The 22962-nt window shown below is 37.9% G+C and overlaps 2 protein-coding genes and 1 non-coding gene across 4 annotated transcripts in view; 2 read left to right on the forward strand and 1 right to left on the reverse strand.

Annotated features, from left to right (window-relative positions):
• TMEM184C (transmembrane protein 184C) overlaps positions 1-10854 on the forward strand; it is a 31485-nt gene extending 20631 nt beyond the window's left edge. The window contains exons 5-10 of the mRNA XM_027117130.1: positions 4516-4590; positions 5701-5794; positions 7634-7746; positions 9107-9206; positions 9728-9899; positions 10118-10854. Of these exons, the coding sequence (XP_026972931.1) occupies positions 4516-4590; positions 5701-5794; positions 7634-7746; positions 9107-9206; positions 9728-9899; positions 10118-10383 (820 nt within the window). The 3' untranslated portion in view covers positions 10384-10854. The remainder of the gene's footprint in view (positions 1-4515; positions 4591-5700; positions 5795-7633; positions 7747-9106; positions 9207-9727; positions 9900-10117) is intronic.
• A 419-nt stretch (positions 10855-11273) lies between these two features.
• The window catches only part of PRMT9 (protein arginine methyltransferase 9), a 29153-nt gene continuing 17464 nt past the window's right edge, over positions 11274-22962 (reverse strand). For both annotated transcript variants that reach the window (XM_027117128.1, XM_027117129.1), the window contains 3 exons: positions 17252-17405; positions 12964-13086; positions 11274-12672 (listed from right to left, as the gene is read on the reverse strand). In XM_027117128.1, the coding sequence (XP_026972929.1) occupies positions 12457-12672; positions 12964-13086; positions 17252-17405 (493 nt within the window). In that variant the 3' untranslated portion in view covers positions 11274-12456. The remainder of the gene's footprint in view (positions 12673-12963; positions 13087-17251; positions 17406-22962) is intronic.
• On the forward strand, positions 17970-18042 carry TRNAG-UCC (transfer RNA glycine (anticodon UCC)). The gene has a single exon. It is a non-coding gene; the product is annotated as a tRNA-Gly (tRNA).

Genomic DNA, 22962 nt, shown 5'->3' on the forward strand with positions numbered 1-22962 from the left:
ACCTTTCTAAGAATTTGTCCATTTCTTCCAGGTTGTCCATTTTATTGGCATAGAGTTGCTTGTAGTAGTCTCTTAGAATGCTTTGTATTTCTGTGGTGTCTGTTCTAACTTCTCCTTTTGCATTTCTAATTTTATTGATTTGAGTCCTCTCCCTCTTTTCCTTGATGAGTCTGGGTAATCGTTTATCAATTTTGTTTATCTTCTCAAAGAACCAGCTTTTAGTCTTATTGATCTTTGCTATTGTTTTCTTTGTTTCTATTTCATTTATTTCTGCTCTGATCTTTATGATTTCTCTCCTTCTACTAACTTTGGGTTTTGTTTGTTCTTCTTTCTCTAGTTTCTTTAGGTGTAAGTTTAGATTGTTTATTTGAAATTTTTCTTCTTTCTTGAGGTAGGCTTGTATTGCTATAAACTTCCCTCTTAGAACTGCTTTTGCTGCATCCCATAGGTTTTCGATCAACGTATTTTCATTGTCATTTGTCTCTAGGTATTTTTTGATTTCCTCTTTGATTTCTTCAGTGATCTCTTGGTCATTTAGTAGTGTGTTGTTTAGCCTTCATGTGTTTGCATTTTTTACAGACTTTTTTCCTGTAATTGATATCTAGTCTCATAGCGTTGTGGTCAGAAAAGATATTTGATATGATTTCAATTTTCTTAAATTTACCAGTGCTTGATTTGTGACTGAGGATATGATCTAACCTTTGAAATATTCCATGAGGACTTGAGAAGAAAGTGTAATCTGCTGTTTTGGGATGGAATGTCAAATATCAATTAAATCTATCTGGTCTATTGTGTCATTTAAAGCTTGTGTTTCCTTATTAATTTTCTGTCAGGATGATCTGTCGATTGGTGTAAGTGAGGTGTTAAGAGTCCCCCACTATTATTGAGTTACTGTTGATTTCCTCTTCTATAGCTGTTAGCAGTTGCCCTTATGTATCAAGGTGCTCCTATGTTGGGTGCATATATATTTCTAATTGTTATATCTTCCTCTTGGATTGATCCCTTGATCATTATGTAGTGTCCTTCCTTGTCTCTTGTAACATTCTTTAAAGTCTTTTTCTGATATGAGTATTGCTACTCCAGCTTTCTTTTGATTTCCATTGGCATGGAATATCTTTTTCCATTCCCTCACTTTCAGTCTGTATGTATCCCTAGATCTGAAGTAGGTTTCTTGTAGACAGCATATATACGGGTCTTGTTTTTGTATCCATTGAGCAAGCCTGTGTCTTTTGGTTGGAGCATTTAATCCATTCATGCTTAAGGTAATTATCGATATGTGTGTTCCTATTACCATGTTCTTAATTCTTATGGGTTTGTTTTTGTAGGTCCTTTTCTTCTCTTGTGTTTCCCATTTAGAGAAGTTCCTTTAGCGTTTGTTGTAGAGCTGGTTTGGTGGTGCTGAATTCTCTTAGGTTTTGCTTATCTGTAAAGCTTTTGAGTTTTCTGTTGAATCTGAATGAGATCCTTTCTGGTAGAGTAATCTTGGTTGTAGGTTCTTCCCTTTCATCACTTTAAGTATATCATGCCACTCCCTTCTGGCTTGTAGAGTTTCTGCTGAGAAATCAGCTATTAACCTTATGGGAGTTCCCTTGTATGTTATTTGTCGTGTTTCCCTTGTTGCTTTCAGTAATTTTTCTTTGTCTTTAATTTTTGTCAATTTGATTACTATGTGTCTCAGTGTGTTTCTCCTTGGGTTTATCCTGCCTGGGACTCTCTGTGCTTCCTGGACTTGGGTGGCTATTTCCTTTCCCATGTTAGGGAAGTTTTCGACTATAATCTCTGCAAATACTTTCTCGGGTCCTTTCTCTCTCTCTTCTCCTTCTGGGACCCCTATAATACGAATGTTCTTACATTTAATGTTGTCCCAGAGGTCTCTTAGGCTGTCCTCATTTTTTTCATTCTTTTTTCTTTATTCTGTTCTGTGGCAGTGAATTCCACCATTCTGTCTTCCAGGTCACTTATCCATTCTTCTGCCTCAGTTATTCTCCTATTGATTCCCTCTAGTGTATTTTTCATTTCAGTTATTGTATTGTTCATCTCTGTTTGTTTGTTCTTTAATTCTTCTAGGCCTTTGTTAAACATTTCTTGCATCTTCTTGATCTTTGCCTCCATTCTTTTTACAAGGTCCTGTATCATCTTCACTATCATTATTCTGAATTCTTTTTCTGGAAGGTTGCCTATCTCCACTTCATTTAGTTGTTTTTCTGGGGTTTTATCTTGTTCCTCATCTGTTACGTAGCCCTCTGCCTTTTCATCTTGAGTGTCTTTCTGTGATTGCAGTTTTTGTTCCACAGGCTGCAGGATTGTAGTTCTTGCTTCTGTGTCTGCCCTCTGGTGGATGAGGCTATCTAAGAGGCTTGCGCAAATTTCCTGATGGGAGGTACTGGTGGTGGGTGGAGCTGGGTGTTGCTCTGGTGGGCAGAGCTCATTAAAACTTTAATCTGCTTGGCTGTTGATGGGTTGGACTGGGTCCCCTCCCTGAGGCGACCCAACACTGGAGCCTACCTGGCTCTTTGGTGGGGCTAATGGAGGGCTCTCGGAGGGCTCACAGCAAGGAGTACATCCCAGAACTTCTGCCACCAGTGTCCTTGTCCTCACGGTGAGCCAGCTGCCCCTCACCTCTGCAGGAGACCCTCCAACACTAGCAGGTAGGTGTGGTTCAGTCTCCTATGGGGTCACTGCTCCTTCCCCCTGGGTCTTGATGCACAGAGTACTTTGTGTGTGCCCTCCAAGAGTGGCGTCTCCATTTCCCCAAGCCCTGTCGAAGTCCTGCAGTCAAATCCCACTAGCCTTCAAAGATTGATTCTCTAGGAATTCCTCCTCCCATTGCCAGACCCCCAGGTTGGGAAGCATGATGTGAAGCTCAGAACCTTCACTCCATTGGGTCGACTTCTGTGGTATAAGTGTTCTCAGGTTTGTGAGTCACCCACGCAGAGGTTATGGGATTTGATTCTGTTGTGATTGTGCTCCTCCTACTGTCTCATTGTGGCTTCTCCTTTGTCTTTGAAATGGGGTAACTTTTTTGCTGAGTTCCAGTGTCTTCCTGTTGATGATTGTTCAGCAGTTAGTTGTGATTCCAGTGCTCTCGCAAGAGGGAGTCTAACTGCATTTTTTAAGACCCTCCCTGTCTTTGATGTTTTGTAGTTTCCCTACCAAGTTGTTTTTTGTTTTTAGTCCAGCTTCATTTACAGGGTGCCTCAATCTGTTGATTTGTGTCTTTGATCAGTTCTGAAAAGTTCTCAGCCATAAACTTCTGCTTTTGCCCTTCCTCTACTCTCCTGTAACTTTTAAGTATGTTAGACCTTCTGATTCTGTTCTATTCTTTGTAACTCTCTTTCATGTTTGTCTCTTTGTCTCAGCCTTTATTACATTATGGCCAATTTCTTCAGATACATCTTCCAGTTCATTAATTCTCCACAGCTTTCAAAGGTATCTAATTGACTATTTAATACATTTGCATAGTCACCCTACTGGTCTCAGGTTTGATTTGACAATCAGCTCATAGAACACTACAGGTTTAACGCAACTTCTACTTAATTTAGCTTTGTAAAGAGTATGGGACCAGAAGCACAGTGTAGCCCAGGCATGTTCATGAAAAGTTCTTACAACAAGCCCAAGTGCAGCTGCCACGCCCACCTCCACAGGGGCACAGTTAGTTGTCAGTGGGAGTGAGCTGCTTCAGCACAGAGAAGGCTCTCAGCACATAGAACCTGATCAGTTTTTCATTCAGTCCTAGTAACCCAGTGCCTCAGGGTCTGTATGTCAGGCTCATTCTTCTCAGTCTAGATGTAGTTCTCAAATTAGGGGATTTATAATACATAAACTCGACGGAGGAGTGCTAAATAAACATTTGCGCTCAGAGCATCATTGTCTCCTAAGGAGGCTTACACAAGGTGGTCACATAGAGAGCCTTTTTTTTGATAGTTGTTGTTTTGGGACTTTTTTGCTTTGTTTCTGTTTGTTACTCCTTGTGAATTTTCCCCTACATTAAGTGACCTCAGTGATAAAAACTGTTTTATGTAGGATAGGATCTCTGTTTTGTTCTTTCAGAGAATCTAGTCAGTGATACTTTCTGGAATTATATATATATATATATAAATCCAAACTTGAAACTGAATCCTAAATGTAAATAATATTTTCTGAATATGGTTTCATATATGCAACCCTACACGTAATTTATTTGTTACTTGGTTTTTCTTCCAGAAATACACAGGGACCCACTTTCATTCTTTTTGTTCCTGTTTTGTGCTGCACTATTCAGGAATTTGAGACTGGACATAGGAAGGGAGATCTTTCAGAAGATGTAGTTGTTACGCAATTTAAAAAATAGTATTTAGATAATTTGTATGCTACCATCCCCATTCTTCTCAAGTAGCCATTTAGATTGACTAAATTAAAAGAATTAAGTATAAATGTGGCATCATTTGTGAAAGTGATTTTAATTTGGGGGCTTTGGAGAAAGCTTGATATTAGTGAAATGAGTAGGTGAAATGCTAAGTTCTTTTTCTTTGGCAGAGTCCTGCTGTTCAGATGCAAACTGGGTGTATTACAATATACAGTTGTCAGACCATTCACCACCATCGTTGCTTTGTAAGTGCACAGAACTTATATTATTATTTATTTTTCAAAAATTCTCATGCTTTTACTCAGTGGGACAACTGAGTAGAAAAGCATGTAAAAAGCATTACTTGTTTATAACACATCTAGTCTGGTATAAAAACACAGTATATAGAAATCCTACTATATTATAATAAATAAGGTGACCATGTATAGACAAGGAATCACCACAGGATTATTCTAAATAATATTCTCTGGAGATTTCTGGAAAGCATTATCAAATATTCTTTTTCAAGTATTAATGTTCACACAGCTTTACAGAAACATCTAGTACATGAAGTTAAAGTATACCACTATAGATTCATTACATGCTTTTATTTTCTAAATGAGTACTGTATTCTAAAGAAGAAAACATATTTTTCTTTTTAAAACATTCTGTCAAGTCTTAGCACTTCAGGTAAAATGGGGTATCATTAAGCTACCTGGTAAAACTATTCCCTAAAAATTTAAGAACATCAAATAGTTTAAAGCAGGTAGAGTGTGTATTTTATCTGCTAGCTATATAAGCATTTTGTCTGTTAACAGAGGAAGAATGGAAAGAAAGGTGAAAGAAGCATTCAGTTCTTTACTCTGCTTCTGTGCTAGCAATTCTTTACTGACATTTGCCTTGGAATTAAAACTAATTCACTTATTTATGAAGGCATGCTTTATTTCTCTGCTGTTTAGAAATTGGGTAATCAAGACAAGTTAATACTTAGATCTCGGTCATCATAAAAGTTGCCTCCAAGACAATTTGGGAGAAAAAATTATAGTTTTAGTTATAGACCTGCATTATATGTTTTTAACAATCTTTTTAAAATTAGGCAGCATCATTTTTTTGAATCTAATAATTACCCTTTCTAGTTCAATGTTATGTCTTTTGGATTTCCTTCAAATTGGAGGAATAGTAATATGGTAACATTTCTAGAAAAATGTTTTCCTTTTAATTTTTGAACAACCTCTATGGCCAAAATCAAGTGACTATCTACAGGATCTTTGAAATAAACTGACTTCTGAATTTAAGTATTGCTGTCATTGCTGTATTTTAAAATGTATTTTTGATTTAGTTATTCATAAAGTTGTCTCATTTTTACCATTTTTTAGAATCTGTGAGCTGCTTGGTATATATGATGAAGGGAACTTTAGCTTTTCAAATGCTTGGACTTACTTGGTTATAATAAATAATATGTCACAGTTGGTAAGTAAATACTCATCTTAACTCTACTAAATTTAGATCTATAGTGCTAAATTTTTTTAGGGAAAGTCTCTTCTGGAATAAAGCTTAATTGTAACTTTAATATTGAACTTCATCTGTAGGAAGAACTTGAAACTTTTAACATATATCTTTATACATATATAAAGATATAATATCTTTGTTGATTATCTGGTGACTTATACACTGACTCGTTATGTTTTTTCATTTGATTCTGGTATTCATTGCATAGTTATATGGATATGTCATAAATAAAAACACAATGCTCTCCTTTTAAACAAAAAGCACATATCCTAGGCATATTCAGTAAGAAAAATGTTTTATTGGTATATGACAGTACAGGGTTTGAATTAAAATGGGAGAATAAAATTCTCTCATATATTTGGAATTGAAAATTGAGAATGCCAAGTTTTTAAAAATGATGTTATAGAAACTGAAATGCTCCAAAGATATAACTATTGGATCCTTTCCACTTAAGAATGTGGGGCTTCCCTGGTGGCGCAGTGGTTGAGAGTCTGCCTGCCGATGCAGGGGACACAGGTTCATGCCCCAGTCCGGGAAGATCCCACATGCCGCGGAGCAGCTGGGCCCGTGAGCCATGGCTGCTGAGCCTGCCTGTCCGGAGCCTGTGCTCCGCAACGGGAGGGGCCACAACAGTGAGAGGCCCGTGTACCGGAAAAAAAAAAAAAAACAGGAATGTGCATTTTATTGAAAATCTTTCATTAATGCTTTCAGCAAAATAATAGTTTGGGTGCAATGGCATGCATGTGTGGTATTAGAAATTTATAATAAAAATCAAATGCTTGTGTATTCAAAGCTTTTCAATATGTTCATATTCTCTGGAACCAGTAATTCCACTTCTGGGAATGCCTCAAGAAATGGCCAGAAGTACTTTTGCTTTCAGTGTGTTTGTATATAAAGCCTATTGTTTGTTAATTGCAAAAGCCTGGAAACAGTCCAACTAGTTGAATATACTATGTACCTTCCATTGGCCAAAACACTAGGCAGTTATTTAATGAAATATATGGAAAAGGGCACTTTAAGTGGAAAAAAGAATCAGGCAACAAAATTTCATATTTAGTTGGTTATACCTGCTAAAACCCACCTTATGTGTAGAAAGAAATGGTTGGATGATGGGACCATGCTTTCATATTCTAAAATAATTTAAATGAGCATTTTATAATAGGAAAAAGTAAACTTTTAGGGAAATGTTCATTGTTATGCAACACTACGCTAATTACAACTGATTTCTAAAAATAGTTAATGTCTTGAGCATTTATCTTTAAAAAGTAAATTCAGCTGGATTAACAGACTGCCCTCAAGAAAAATGGTTTCCCTGATTCCTTACTTTCCGATTTCATGGTCACAGTTTTATTGAAGTAGTACTTATTTAATGTGTTCACTTATAAATAATATGCATACAATTAGTAGTTAGTAAGCTCAGCCCTTATACAATGAACGGTAATTTGTGTATAAAAGCCATTAACAAGCAGATAGATGTTTTTATTTTGGTTGAATGAGAGCCTTTTCTTCCACTCATGGCAGTCACTTGTTCATTGTGTTCTTTGTGGGCTCCTGTAAGTGAACAATTAAAACCATTTTCAGGGAAGATGTTATACATCTCTTCTGAGAAATTTCATACTGTATATATTCATCCACAGTAAAATATAAAAGCTTGTTGTCAATCTAAAAATAGCAAAATAAAGCGTAGAAAATTTTGCCTGAAACATTACTCTGTACCAGGTCTCTGGTCTATAACTTTAATATCAATATCTCTAATACCATATTTAGTTATTCTTATTTAAGAACTTTGTTTGTTTCTAGTTTGCCATGTATTGTCTCCTCCTGTTTTATAAAGTACTGAAGGAAGAACTGAGTCCAATCCAACCTGTTGGCAAATTTCTTTGTGTAAAGCTGGTGGTTTTTGTTTCTTTTTGGTAAGTGTTGCTTTCTCTTAAATGTTCTCATTTTCTAAAGGGCAATAAAACTGTTGATACGGAAGGATTTTTAAAAGTCTTAATACGGAAGATGAATTAAAATGTCTACTTAGCTTTCAAAAAGTTCATTCTTTTAGCCCTTCTTGGTTTTTCATAAAGAAATAATTAGATGGTCACTGTAACATTTATAAAAAGAAAACAGTTTGAGACACTAAATGTCTCAACACTAAGGGAATCATTAAAAAAAATCATGGTCTCTTTATATAACAGAATACAGTTTGGAAGATAAACATCATGTAGAATATTTAATGTGAGGAAATGTTCATTAGTAAAAATACTGTTTAAAACAGAGGGCAAAACTATACATGGTCCCAGTTTAGTAAAGGCGTGGGTGATAGGGGCCTAGAAACAAATACACCAAATTTAACAATATACAAATAATACAAAAAGGGGGGAAAGAAAAATCCCTGAAATCCTACCACCCAGCATGAATGATTGACATTGTGGTCCCCATCATTTTATATAACTCCACAGAAATACAAATACATACTATAAAAACTTGTAGAACTCAATGATACATTTAGTAGATTGCAGTCATAGTTCTTTGTAAGTACAGTGAGGATGTAATTTTGTTTGGGTCTTTTGTTTTCACCTCATATAGTATTCTGATATGTGGATAGAACTTTGTAACCAATCTCCTATTGACATTTAGGTTGTTCCTAATTTTTCTTTACCATTACAAGCAATATTGAAGTGAATATTCTTGTATATAGATCTATGAAAGCTTATCTAACTATCTCATTTTAGCTGTTTAAATTTAACCTAGGGGCAGATGCCTAGATTTGCTTGAAATGCTCAGTATGACTCCCCATCTTGGAGTCAGACCCCTTCTGAGTTTGTCTGTAGTTCCAGGACTTCAAACAAGACTGGTTTCAAAATGTTCTTTAAAATAATCTTTGAGTAATCAGTTGATACATGCATAAATAACATTTAAGTATCTGTTCTTTATTTCATTTTAAATTCCAGTTGTACAAGGTGTTAGGCATTGTCTATGTGTAGGAAGAACTTAAAAGCTAATTACTGTGCACACTTTCAAAACAAAAAACGACTATAAACCACGTACTGAAGTTCTAAGAACACATAATCAAAATTCATGTGATGAAACTGTACTAGAAGTAAATTTGTAAAACAAGTATATTTAATATAGGTACACAGTGCCTTCAGGAATACACTGTAAAGGCAGGGTGGCGGTGGTCCACAGGTTGTGCTGGGGTTTAACTTTTTAAATGGCATATTTTTAAAGCAACTGCTCATTTTATGCTTGATATAGATTTGGCGTTTACCTTTTCCTAACATATAGGCAAGCAGTAGTTATTGCTTTGTTGGTAAAAGTTGGCGTTATTTCTGAAAAGCATACGTGGGAATGGCAAACAGTAGAAGCTGTGGCCACAGGACTCCAGGTAAGTAATGCTCTCTCTGAATTCAACAGAACTTTACTATTTGTTAAGCATTTTTACATGTTATCTCCTCAGCCTGACCGCATGCAGGCTATGGAGCTACTGCTATCCTCACTTCACATGTGAGGAAATGGGGGAACCCTAGAAAAATTGGTCACAGTTACTAATTTGTAGTAGAACCAGGAACAGAACCTAGATTTTGTTATTCCTACTCTATTTCACTTTATGCATTTCTCCTCTGAGTCCTTGGACAGTGGAAGAGAATGCATTGTACTTGGCAAAGAAGTACTTGATTGAGGTAGCGCAAAAGAGAGTTAAACTTTTGGCGTTTTGTGTTTTTTTTTTTTTTGAAGAGGTCAAAAATTATTTTGGAAAATGAAAAAATGAATAAGTCTTGTGGGAAAAAAACAGCTGTTGGTACTTAAGTACTTTTGAAAAGAGAGAAAGATAGTGCTTTCCCTTTTTACCTGCAAAACTAGATTTAAACTCCAACATGGCTGACATTGTTGATATTGTTGTTGTAGGACTTTATTATCTGTATTGAGATGTTCCTTGCTGCTATTGCTCATCACTACACTTTCTCATATAAACCGTATGTCCAAGAAGCAGAAGAGGGCTCATGCTTTGACTCCTTTCTTGCCATGTGGGATGTTTCAGATATTAGGGATGATATTTCTGAACAAGTAAGGCATGTTGGTAAGTACCAGCCATTTAATTCATTCGAATAGGCTATTGTAGTTCTCCTATCAGGTCTTGTTTAAGAGGTGAAAAGACTTCGTGTAAAGCAGTACCACAGTAAGGCTCTCCAAATTGGGAGGAGGGAAGCGGGGAGCTTATTTTTAGCATGGCAAGTTTATAGTGGTAAAAATAACCAAACTTTTGGCTAACTCAGAAACCTTTATGTTACTTTAAAGGAAGGACAGTCATGGGACATTCTAGGAAAAAGTTTTTTCCTGAGGATCAAGATCAAAATGAACACACAAGCCTGTTATCATCGTCATCACAAGATGCAATTTCCGTTGCCTCTTCTGTGCCACCTTCACCCATGGGTCACTATCAAGGGTTTGGACACACTGTGACTCCCCAGACTACACCTACTACAGCTAATGTATCTGATGACATATATAATGATACTACAGGAGAGAAAAAAGACCCTTCAGATAAGTCCGTGGCCTCCTGAACAGTGTGCAGAAGCTGTGCTACTACCACGTTATTTCATTACCTGGTATCCCATTGCTCAGGATTTTGTGCTTGGGACAAGCCGTTAATGATGGAAAATTTCAGCAAAATGGTGAAAACCAGGTACAACTACTGGATTCATACAACTAGGTTTTGTATATCACAGATAACCAGTCTAAATATCCTAGACTTAGACTTGACTTCTTAACACTATAGAGTATCACGTACTCAAATGGAGGAAATGACTACTAAACGTTCTTGACATTACAGTGCTCTATCAAGAGGAGGACGTTAAAAAAAAAAAGTGCTTTCTACCACCGCTGCATGAATATAATGCTCTGGAATTAGCAGAAAGTGAATTCAGAAATATGAATTAGTGGAACTTAATCATGTGCCATATATGCTTACCTAACAATTATTTCTCAACTGGATGTCTTTCAATAAATAAGAATTTATCATTTATTTTCTGCAACTTTTTATATCTCTCATTCTTTCAACATAGACCCTTAATGTTATCACAAAAAGTTCATGATTAGAGGCACAGCAGAAAAAAATTAAGTCCAAAAAATTAAAGGGTTGAAAATCATATACATACAATGAAAGAGGCCTATATCTTACATTCCTACTAGGAGAAATATCTGACCTAATCTATTAATCTTAAAACAACTACTGTCTAAAAATCATATTTGCACCAATGTGAACAGATTAATACGTTATCCAGGACTTTGAGATGAAAAGAATAAAGTGGATGGAAGAGTGGAAGAATAAATAAGAAACTTGTGATAGAAACAGAGTCTGCTTTTCCTCAGTGCTACTAAAGGTGTCAGCAAATGTAAGTCTCAGCTGAGTCGTCTTAATTATTTATCAAACCACAGTCAGAAGGCTTATAGATGCTATTTGGGAGAAATTTATTACTTAGGATGGAGTTCCTCTAATTGTTAATCACAGCCCATTGGGTCTAACATTTCACACTGAAAATAAATACAGAAAGGGCCAGAGCGGTATGTTGCAAATAGCAAGGATAAGTATCATTTCTCAAAACCTATGCTTTATATATTTAAGCGCATATACATACACACACACACATACACAAACATACCTACTGGTTCACAGTAATTAGATACAAAGTTTTTATTCTGTCCATTATTATAAACTAAACATTTCTATTGAAAATAAAGTTGGGCAGTATAAGAGGCAAGGAGAACAGGCAGTGTGAAGAGAAGGTACATCTTATTTTCTGTGTGGCTAACGTACAGAGAGCACACAGTATATACAAGGCATGATAATCTTCCTTATTAATCTCCCTATTTCAAGTCTTTAAAATCTGGACTAATTATTTTTTTCTTTCTGTGTATTCAAATCAAAACTTTGAAAAATAACTGGTTTAGGTTTAACTCTTCCTTGAACTTAATTTATCAGCTTAAAATTTTTTCTTGGCCAAACGTAGACCACGAAAAATACTGCCTCCTAAGATTTCATTTTGTCCCTCTTTTACTCTTTTAATTACATTTAGTCTAGAGCTTAAATTCTTACTCAGGTTTGCATACCCAGACCACAAAAACTGAGACGGAGGTTCAGAAGTATTTCACTATTTACAAGAAGCAAGCTTGGAATTTACAGATAACCATAAACCCTCAATCTAAAGTGGAAGCCAACTTTTTGAGGTATCCCCACTATAAGTTTGGATTTCAGAAAAATAGCCAAGATGTGAAAAAACTGGAAGTGAGCCTCAAAATTCCTTATATTTATAGCTCTAGAGTACAAACTAACAGGTTTGGCAAAATTTAATCTATAGTAAGTAAAACCAAGCAATAAAAAGTTTCCTAATTTGAAAAATTAATGACAGCCTTTTCCAGTAAGGAAGTCTGCAGCAATATTTTTGTAATCATGCTACTCTTTAATTTAGGATCTTTTAAATACACTTTATTAATGTGAGTTTTTAAAAAATATTTGACCATTACAAGGACTTAAATCTTTGTACCTCCATTTTATGATTACAATCCCACTACTAATTCAGACTAGAACTGTGTACTTGCTGCTCTACTTCCACCTTTTTTCATTAGAAAACTGCTCTTCATTGCTTTACTGTGATGCTGACGTTGCTTTTGTGGTGCTGGACGTTGAGTACAAGTTCGTCTCCCATTTCCACCTGGATGGGATTATCTAAAACAACTGCAGCTTGTTTCCAGTGGGAGGCTTCACTGGAAGTATCCAACCTAATCTCATCGTCAAGGTACATATGATACCAAAAGGGAATGGCAGTCACTTGTCCAGATTTACATATGCATACCTAGGAAAATTAAGAAATCATGAAAATTTCATCAGAGTAAACAGAGCAGACTTGGATAAGTCTTTGTCTTTGTAGCTTTAGATCCAAATTTTATAAAGGAATATATTTAATCACCCAATTCAAATTAATACCAACCTGTTTTATTCACTAATATTTACCCAAGCCCATGTTTGGATATTGTTCAGAAAATTTAAGTCTTCAAAGGAAGTGGCTAAAACTATTTTATGTATGTAAAGTAGTATATAGTTTAAGATAATTCTGAATATGACAAGAGTAATCATTTTATATTACCTTTACTTCTCTGTTAGAGGTGTTCAAATATGGCGTCATTAAGTCTAGTCTTAAGAGTTCCACTGGTTTGCTTAAAGGTATACAGGGCAGCGAGGATAGGTCCAAAAATACACGTATAGGTACCTAAAGAAAGTATAAAATTTTCACTTTTACTCAATTCTTTTTTTGACCAAGTCTCGTTAAGTTTCCTGCTTTGTACTTCGCTCAGTATGATGTAGTGCTTTTGACATCTATTACCTCATTTAATTCCCACATCAACCTTAAGGCATAAGGACTTCCATGATTCCGTTTTACAGGAAGAATGAACAAACCAAGGTTTGAGGCTGGTTAAATAATTTTTTTGTGATTTCAATTATCTATAGATTCTTCACTTGGATGAAAGCAAATTTTTACTTAACCAGGCAGCTCCAAAAAGTTTAAGCCAAGGATGTGCTTATGTGTGAAAGATGAACTAATAAGCAGATAGTACAGTAAGCCCCCTACGTACGATCAAGTTCCGTTGCAAAAGCACATTTGTAAGTCCAACCAAGTTAGCCTAGGTACCCCACTAACACAATCAGCTATATAGCACTGTACTATAATAGGTTTATAATACTTGTCACACAGATAATGCATAAAAAACAAGCACAAAAAATAAAGTGAACATTTTTAATATTATAGTACAGTACCTTGAAAAAATGATCCAGTAATGTCTGGGTAGTAGCTCTTTTTTTCTCATCACAGATGAAACAGTAGCACTGGATTGCATTCTGAATGGCTGCTGCAACCTTCGTGGTACCGTTCTACATTCGAGTCCTCTGCCTCAAAAACTAACAGTGCCCCCCCAAATAAAGAAGATCCCCTTGCCACTTCCTGCACTGTGAATCTCTTCCGTTCTTCAGTCTCTTCTTCCTCTTGTCTCTCTTTGTCCTTTCTCTGGGTCAAAGAGAATTCAGGAAATTCCCGGGCAGCTATCGTATCCGTACTCACTGCCTTGCCACTTTTACACTGTGAAGGTTGGCTCTAGCCTTGAACCGACGAAACCAGCCATGGCTGGCATTAAAAGATGTGCCCTCTGATTCTTCACCATGTTTCCTCTTCAAGTCTTCATAAAGGCTTCTAACTTTCTCTTGCATCAGCATTAAGCTGAGCGGGACTCGACACTGATGCCGATCCTGCCTCCACACGCTGAGAAGTTTCTCCATCTCCTCCATCACTTTTCCATGCTGCTGCTTCGATATTATTGACATCATCGGCACAGCAGACCTCACATGTTCCATGATCTTGTCCTTGTTCTTTAGAATCATGCTGATGGTTGAACGATTCACGTTATAAGAATGAGTGACGTCTACCATCTTTTCGCCTCACTCCACTTTCAACTGTTTTCTCTTTTGTTTCCATTGTTATCGCTTGGTGCCTTCTTAACAGTACCAGCTACATCACTGCTGCTTTTACGCTTGCTTCCAGACATCTGGGCTTGAAATAAAGATACTGTACCACTGTACTCTATACAGTACTGTAAAGTACACAAAAGCACAACCACTTGTAGAGGATGCACGCACGTGACAACGTACGCCAGACACATGAACTAACTTAAGTGATTGGACATGCGAACGCACGTTCGCATCTTTGAAAGTTCGCAACTTGAAGGTTCATATGTAGGGGACTTACTGTACAACATTAATTATTGAACTGTTTGAGCAAATATGCCAAATTCAGCCAAACAGCTAATAGTGGATTTCATTTTGAAAATAGGTTATTTATCTAGAAGGCAGTGGTTCTCAACTTTGACTGCAAATTAAAATCACCTGAGGAGCTTTTAAAAAGCCCAACTGCTCAGGCCACACCTCAGATCCATCTGGAGTTGGGATCCAGATACCAGTAGTTCTGAGTACAGTCAAGGTTGAGAACTACTGCTATAAACTGTTCCATCAATTTTAGTAGCAATGGACACTTCCTACTAATAACTTTTAGCCTTCTCATTTGAAATAGAAAGGAAACTGTTTAAAAAGTGTTCTCTTTCCTTTGAATAAAATATTAGAGAGCAACTGTTTATGGTGAGAAAGGACACATATATCAACCTCTCCCTGGGCATCCTTGAAGGCATCCAACCTTTCCTCCACATAAAAACAGCAATGCCATGCCATTTCCAGGACTCTTGCCCTGTATCCCTATTTGTATCAGTCACCAGAAGAACAGCCCTAGATTCCTGTGTCACCTCTCATCACCTGCACTCTAATCCCCACACAGCTGTACCCATCCCTCATAATCTGTCCTCGCTTGTTTCTTAACCTAGCCTACTGGACACTCCTGTCATCTTTGCTAATTCCTTCTTAGATTTCCAATGTAGAGCTCATAACTTTGTGAGTTCTCTAGAATTTAGTTCTCAGCCCTCTTCTCTTTCTACACATCCCCAAGGTGATTGCATCCCATTATTCTGGCTTTAAATATCATCTACCAAATCTGACTGCCCAATTTACATCTCCAGCCTAGCTATTTCTCTGAATTCTTATCCAACTGCTTAATGACCCCATAAAAACGTTAAGCACAACCTGATCCTCCTGTTATTTTCCCCATATCAGTAAATGGCAACTATCCTTCCAGGCGCTTTCTCATACCCCATGTCCCATCTATCACAAAACCTACCTTCAAAATACATCAACCATCTGACCCCTTTGCACCACATCCATTGCTACCACTCTAGCCTAAGTCACTACCACCTCTCTCCTGGATTACTGCAGTAACCTTATGCCTCTGCTGGCTCTCCATGGTGGTCTACTCCCAATACAGCAGCCATAGCAAGCCTTTCAAAACAAGTCACACCTTATCACTCCTCCGGTCGATGCCCTCCAGTTGTTTTCCACCCCTTTCAGAGTAAAAGCCAAAACCTTCACCACGACCTCTACAGGAGGCTCTACGGGATCTGGCTCCTAATACTTTTCTCACTGCATCCTTCATCCGACTCTCCCTCATGGTTTCCTGCTGTTTCGGAATACTCCAATCATGCTCTTGCCTCAGGTCTTTGCACTCGTTGATCCTTTGACTTGTATATGGTTTGCTTCCTTATTTCTCTCTGGTCTCTGCTTAAATATCACTTATCCTTGAGTCCTTTCCTTAGGCATTACCTAAATAAAATAGAATATCCCATCCCTCCAACTCCCATTCTCCTCTAGCCTTCTCACTTCTCACCATCTATCATACTAATCTTTCTACTCCTTTGTTTACTGTCCATCTCTTGTCTCTTTATAGTCAATGTGAATGTTAGCTCCATGATATGTGAAAAATATATCAACCATGAAACATAAGCTGTGAAGGAAAGGAGGATATGAGATGGGAGGCAGGGTGAAAAGATGGCAGGATTAAAATATCATAGATTCTGATGGAATCGAAGAATTGCTGATGTCAGGATCGGGAGAGAATAAGCTAGAAAGATAGGAGATGGTAGTATTTTGGGACCACACAAAGAAATAATTTAAACTTCTCTGTCTTCTGGTAAGTGTATTTTGTTTATTAAACTCTCCAGAAAAACTAAGAGTAAATAAACTCTAAAACCTTAGTCTGCTCTGAAAAAATCATTTACTCAACAAATTTATATTTGTTTAGCAAGTATTGTTCATGGAAGATCTAACAATGCATATTCAAGAGCTTACCATCTATAGCCTTTTGATAAAAGGTTTAGATATCACTCCTTTAATTCGGTACTCAACATCCCACTTCCCAAAATGCCGCTTTGGCTTACACAGCAGATCCCACCTATTTCCAACCCCACACCTCTTCCCTAGACATTCCATCCACTCCCACAGTTATAACTCACAAATTTTATTTTGCTGCTAGTAGCTCTGCCAGCACTAAATCCTTGTTTCCCAAAGAGCAACTAACCCCTTTCCTAGGCTCCTCCATTCCGGCTCCCTGCAGCCTGACTGCCCAGACGTTAACTGCTCACACCTGTCACCTGCCAGCCGGAAGTCTCACTGTGATTAAGGGTTCATGTTTAGAACAGATGTCTCCTTCTGGCGGCTGCTTTTTTAGACAAGGAGCACACTTTTTCATAAGACTAAACCCAGTACCCTATTTTCCATTTACAACAGTGGTTCCGAGCAAAATCTATAGACTTTTGTCAGTAGGAACAACAGAATTCCTCAGCTATACTAACCCCTAGGTTGATTTTTACCAGTAGTAAGTTCCTTTGCTACAGAGAACTGATTACCATCCCAATCCAGCTAAACATAGTGACTATAAAACTACAGAGAGAGATAAGGCAGACTGTGGGTGACAGCCAAGTGGTTGAACTTCTCTTCAAAACACTTACCCGAAACTGGTTAATAAAAGGTGCGATATTAAATCCAAGAGTTCGTTCTGTTCCCTGCACAGCGTTCTCCTCCACCAGTGTCTGCGATTCCACGAGCAACCCAAACATCAGCATGTACTGGGGAAAGATCTTACCTCCAGACTGTAGCAAACACCTGGAGGAAGGAAAAGTGCTTTAAAAAGCATCCTGATTCTCCACGTTCTGTAAGTATCAATAACTAAATCATGACTAATTGGGGAGCTACAGATTGTATATAATCTAACACACTTTAGACTGGTAGCTGGCTGGTAGCTCAGAATGGCAGACCGCTTGAAAAGTAACGGGTCAGCTGGATGGATACAAGTTTTTACATTAAGGAAGAATCATCAGTGGCTATTAAAATTAGTGGGTAAGGGCACTGATGGCACCGTGGATAGGACTCCACGCTCCCAATGCAGGGGGCCAGGGTTCGATCCCTGATCAGGGAACTAGATCCCACATGCGTGCCACAACTAAGAGTTCGCATGCCACAACTAAGGAGCCTCGGAGCCACAACTAAGGAGCCTGCCTGCCACAACTAATGAGCCCACGTGCTACAACTAAGGAGCTGGCGAGCTGCAACTAAGGAGCCCACCTGCTAAAACCGAGACCCAGTGCAACCAAATAAATAAATAAATGAATTAAATGAATAAATTTAATAAATGAATAAATTAAAAAAAATACTAGTGGGTGAGGGACTTCCCCGGTGGTCCAGTGGTTAGGACTCTGCACTTCCACTGCAGAGGGCACAGGTTCGATCCCTGATTGGGGAATTAGGATCCCGCATGCCACGCAGTGCAGCCAAAAAAAAAAAAAACCAAAAAACTAGTGGGTGAAAGTTTGATTAGGAAAAGGATATTTACATAGTCTCAAAGTATTACCCCCATAAATGACTTACTTATTACAAAGGGAAAATAGCAACTTGGGGTGGAAAAACCTAATGGATACAACTTAAACTAACTGATCTAAATTCACAACAACAATATGGGATAAAGCAACACCATTTGCCTTTGTGACAAAACTTCTGTGGTATTCCTCTGTAAAATGGGTAATCTGACTCTAGTAAGAAACATGAGAAGCATTCCACAAAATAAAAGGCCTGCACTTTTCAAAACTGCGAATCTCATGAAAGACTGAGGAACTCTGGGCATATACCCAGAGAAAACCATTAATTCAAAAAGACACATGCACCCCAATATTCACTGCAGCACTATTTACAACAGCCAGGTCATGGAAACAACCTAAATGCCCATCAACAAACGAAACGAATGGATAAAGAAGATGTGGTGCATACGTACAACGGAATATTACTCAACTATAAAAAGGAACGAAATTGGGTCATTTGTAGAGACATGGATGGACCTAGAGGCTGTCATACAGAGTGAAGCAAGTCAGAATGAGAAAAACAAATACCGTATATTAACGCATATATGTGGAATCTAGAAAAATGGTACAGATGAACTGGTTTGCAAAGGAAAAACAGAGACACAGATGTAGAGAACAAACATATGGACACCAAGGGGGGAAAGTGGGTGGGGGGGATGAATTGGGAGATTGGGATTGACATATAAACACTAATATGTGTAAAGTAGATAACTAATAAGAACCTGCTGTATAAAAAAATAAAATTTAAAAAAAAAAAAAGACTGAGGAACTGTTCCAGAATAAAGGAGACTAAAGAAACTAAATGCAATGTGCAATCCTAGATTGAATTCTGGACCAGGAACAAAAAGGCTATAAAGGATATTACTCCAACAAATGGTGAAATCTGAGTAAGATTTTTCCCTTAGATATCAGTACTGTGTCCATGTAGATGTCCTAATTTTGTTAAGTGTGTGATGAATATATAAATGAGTGTCCTTTTTCTCACAAAATACACACCAAGGTGTTTAGGGGTAAAAGAATACGATATCTGGAAATTACTCTAAAGTGTTCAGAGAGAATACTAAAGCACATGTGGCAAAACAGTAACAATTTGTGAATGTGGGTGTAAGGTACATGTTTGGTTCTTTGTACTATTCTCTAACTTCTCTGTAAGCTTGAAATTTTTTCAAAATAAAAAGTTAAACACTCTGAAAGGGTAAAAAAAAAAAGTGATTAAAAATCCAAACACTCTATTAAAAGTATGGATAAAGGGCTAACAAAACCCTTTCTCCTCCTACAGTTGATCCTGGATTCACCTTCTGTTTCCCTGGAAATCCCCAAAAGGTGGAATGTCAGCTGTGTTATCAGCAACACTGCTTATGATTTAAAAAATTTTTAAATGCCTCTTAATAGGTAGATGCATCTGGATTGAGAGAACTGTAAACTATAAATGCCTGATGGGAAGCCACACCACCTCTGGGCTTCCCTGAGTGTGGGATGACTTGTAACCACGTGTTCCTATTGCTGGGACTTGGAAGCTATGCCCCGGGGAGAAGTTCCTATGTGAGATGTAAGGCTCTTGAGCCAAGGCAGCTCCCACGCCCACACGCACAGGGCTGTTTCCACACACCTGAGCTGTGTGGGAGGCACGAGAGCGGTGGGTGGGTCACCTACTGCCATCAAAGGAAACGGACGTGGAGGATACTGTAAGGCACTTTCATCATTCGCCACATTTACAATCAAACGTTAAATCCCTCATTCTTACTGAACATTCCAAGTAGGTTTCCACTTGAACTTCTAGGATAGGCTACTACAGACAGCTGGACTTTGTATTATCTACCGTATGTATCTTTCATAGTAAGCTTTCAGTCTTAAATATTTCTAGTCAGTAAGGATCTATTTATAAAAATACAGGACTAAATGTTTGACCAATGCGTATCTAAAAAAATAGTTCCTGCAAGTTTCTAAAATTGTACGCCATGCGGTTTCCCTGAATAGATCACTGAAATCTTGACAAACTATAAAAACACCCCATTCCTCAAAACCACTTTGGCCCTTCTGCTCTTAAGTTAGTTTCAAATTCTTCATTCTGCTTTTAGTAAACTGATTATCTCAACCATTTAAAAATGTCTAAAACCAGAACAACCACTGAATTATAACAACAGGACATGGTAACGAAATGTAATACATGTCCCTTGATTAGAACCTAGACTGGGGAGAAAAAAAAAGCAATAAAGAATATTACTGGGATAGCTGAGAAAATTTTCATACAGACTACCTACTAAATAATAGTATTTTATCAATGTTAAGTTTCCTGAGTGTGATAGTATTGTGATATGCAGAGGAAAGCCTTTGTTCTCAGGAGATACACGCTAAATGTTAAAGTAAGGGGGGAGGTTATGAAGCCAACAACTGTCAAATGGTTCAACAAATAAAACAGTAGCCTCCTGTTCACTGTTACTTTTCTTGCATTTTTTCTTTAAGTTTGCAATCTTTCAAAATAAAAAGCTGACAGAAACGTTTACAGTAAGTACACAGGCTGCTCTTCCTAAAGACTAGGTAATAGGGAGCCAAATCATAACCAGGTCATTTCATGAGCACAGAATCAGCAAAGAAAGTTAGAGATGATTCCGTGAGTGTAATGGCCTCAGTCTGACTTAGACAAGTCATGATCCGAAAGCAGGATAATCTCTCCTCACTAAATATAAGTACATGATCATTTAAGTTGTAGTAAGTCCTTATATATATATAGGTTAGCCCAAAAGTGGACTCCACTCTGACTCCAATGCTTTATTCATTTTTGTTATTCCTTTCCTACCAACTTTTTAGCATTTTAGGTGAAGTCTGGTAGAAACTGAATCTCCACAATTAGTAAAATTACATACCGCAACAAAAACCACACAGCTGTTATCAAACTTCCAATCTATACCTTTACCAAAACAGAAAAATTTTAACATCTTCCTAAATAAGTGGAGAAACTTACCCATTTTCCTCAAATGGATGAAGTTTAATCCTGACAACCCATGTTATTAAATTTTCTAAACAACTGAAGTTATCTGCTAATTGTGATCCATTTAAATAAAAACATCTAATTTTTCTTAAGATCACGAAGTCTCAAATGAGAGACTAGCCACAGAGCTTTACGTTGCTTGACTAATTCCCTCCACCCCCAAATAGCCACAAAAAGGTAGCGTTCTCTTAAATCAGCAAACGAAAAGCACATAGGTTAATAAAAGCCAAACTTCTAGCCATAAAGGGAGGGAGGGAGGGCAATACCATTAGGTCATTTAGGGGGTAACCAGAAATCAGGCTAAACAAGATGTCAAAAATACATCTGCTGGGGCTTCCCTGGTGGCGCAGTGGTTGAGAGTCCGCCTGCCGATGCAGGGGACACGGGTTCGTGTCCCGGTCTGGGAAGATGCCACGTGCCGCGGAGCGGCTGGGCCCGTGAGCCATGGCCGCTGAGCTTGCGCGTCCGGAGCCTGTGCTCCGCAACGGGAGAGGCCGCAGCAGTGAGAGGCCCGCGTACCGCAAAAAAACAAACAAACAAAAACCATCTGCTGAACCCTGTAAAGTCAGAAAAGGTGAATCAAGTACTAACAACCATGCAGAAATAAATACTACACAAAAGCAAGTATGCAAATTATTTTAAAAGGCTGTGTTCACACTATTTTAATCTAAAATCTTAACTCAAATCCTTCTTAACTCAATGTTACTGTTACTAACAAGAATGCTTCTTAGTCATAAAACAGTAATCGTCTTGCAACTCCACTTAGCTTTACTGATACTGAGTGGTTTGTTGTCACTTACACCACTGCAGCTGCCAGACTCCTCAACGGAATCCTCTGCAAAGCCAAGTAATATCTCTGAACCATCTGTGCCTTCAGAAATAAAAATATATATATATATGTTCCAACTCAAAACTCTAACCATAAATGGCAAAAATTCTGAAGAAACTCTTCGCTGTTTCCTTGTGATCCAACATGAAGTGTTTTAAAATGGGTTTAAATTAAAAAAAAAAAAAAAAAGCTCACCAGGCTTTTAAACTTTCTCCTGTATTTTAATCTAGTATGACTGAATAAAAGTTAATAATGAACATTTTAAAACAATGTTAGCAAAGGTAACGGAATACTTAAGTTTGTGTAGTGGCTTATTTTTTTTCCTTGCCTTTTTTTGGGAGGGTTGGTATCCAGTGAGACAGATGCCCTTTATCCTTATCCTAAATACAATCTATCCTCCCAACCCCTAAGTGCATCCTCTTTGACCAGTCAAGAGACCTCCCCACTGTCAGCGGCTAAAGATAATAATAAAAGGCTTGGGTGGGAGTCGCTGCACACCTCTGGCCCCAGAAGCAAGGGAAGCTGACACCTCCAGGAGCACCTCGTAAGGGGCCTGTGCAGGAGCTTCGGCTGAAGGGCAGAGCACTGGCTCTCCACTGTTGCTCAGGAGCTGTTCTGCGGGACCGGGAGAACACTGGCTGAAACAGTGATCGCGGGTGCTACTAGCATTTAGCTCCCAGAGGTGCCAAACATCCTGCAACACATAGAGGATAGTCCTACCTAAGAACTGACCCCACCCCACCCCCTAAAAGACCGTCCCACCCAAACTGCCAACAGGACCCCTCCCTCTGCTGAGAAACACTGAAGGGGAACTGTAGGCAGCTTTACATAAGTTGTTTCCCACTAACATAACCAATCAGTCCATCAATGGATGGATAAGCAAAATGTGACATATACATACAATGGAAGATTATTCCACCTGAAAAAGGAAGGAAATTCAGACATATACTACAACATGGATGAACCTGAAGGACATTATGCTAAGTGAAG

This window comes from Aethalodelphis obliquidens, unplaced genomic scaffold (assembly GCF_003676395.1).
Source record: "Aethalodelphis obliquidens isolate GAN/ISIS:26980383/991018 unplaced genomic scaffold, ASM367639v1 scaffold17, whole genome shotgun sequence".
Taxonomy (NCBI): Eukaryota; Metazoa; Chordata; class Mammalia; order Artiodactyla; family Delphinidae; genus Aethalodelphis; species Aethalodelphis obliquidens.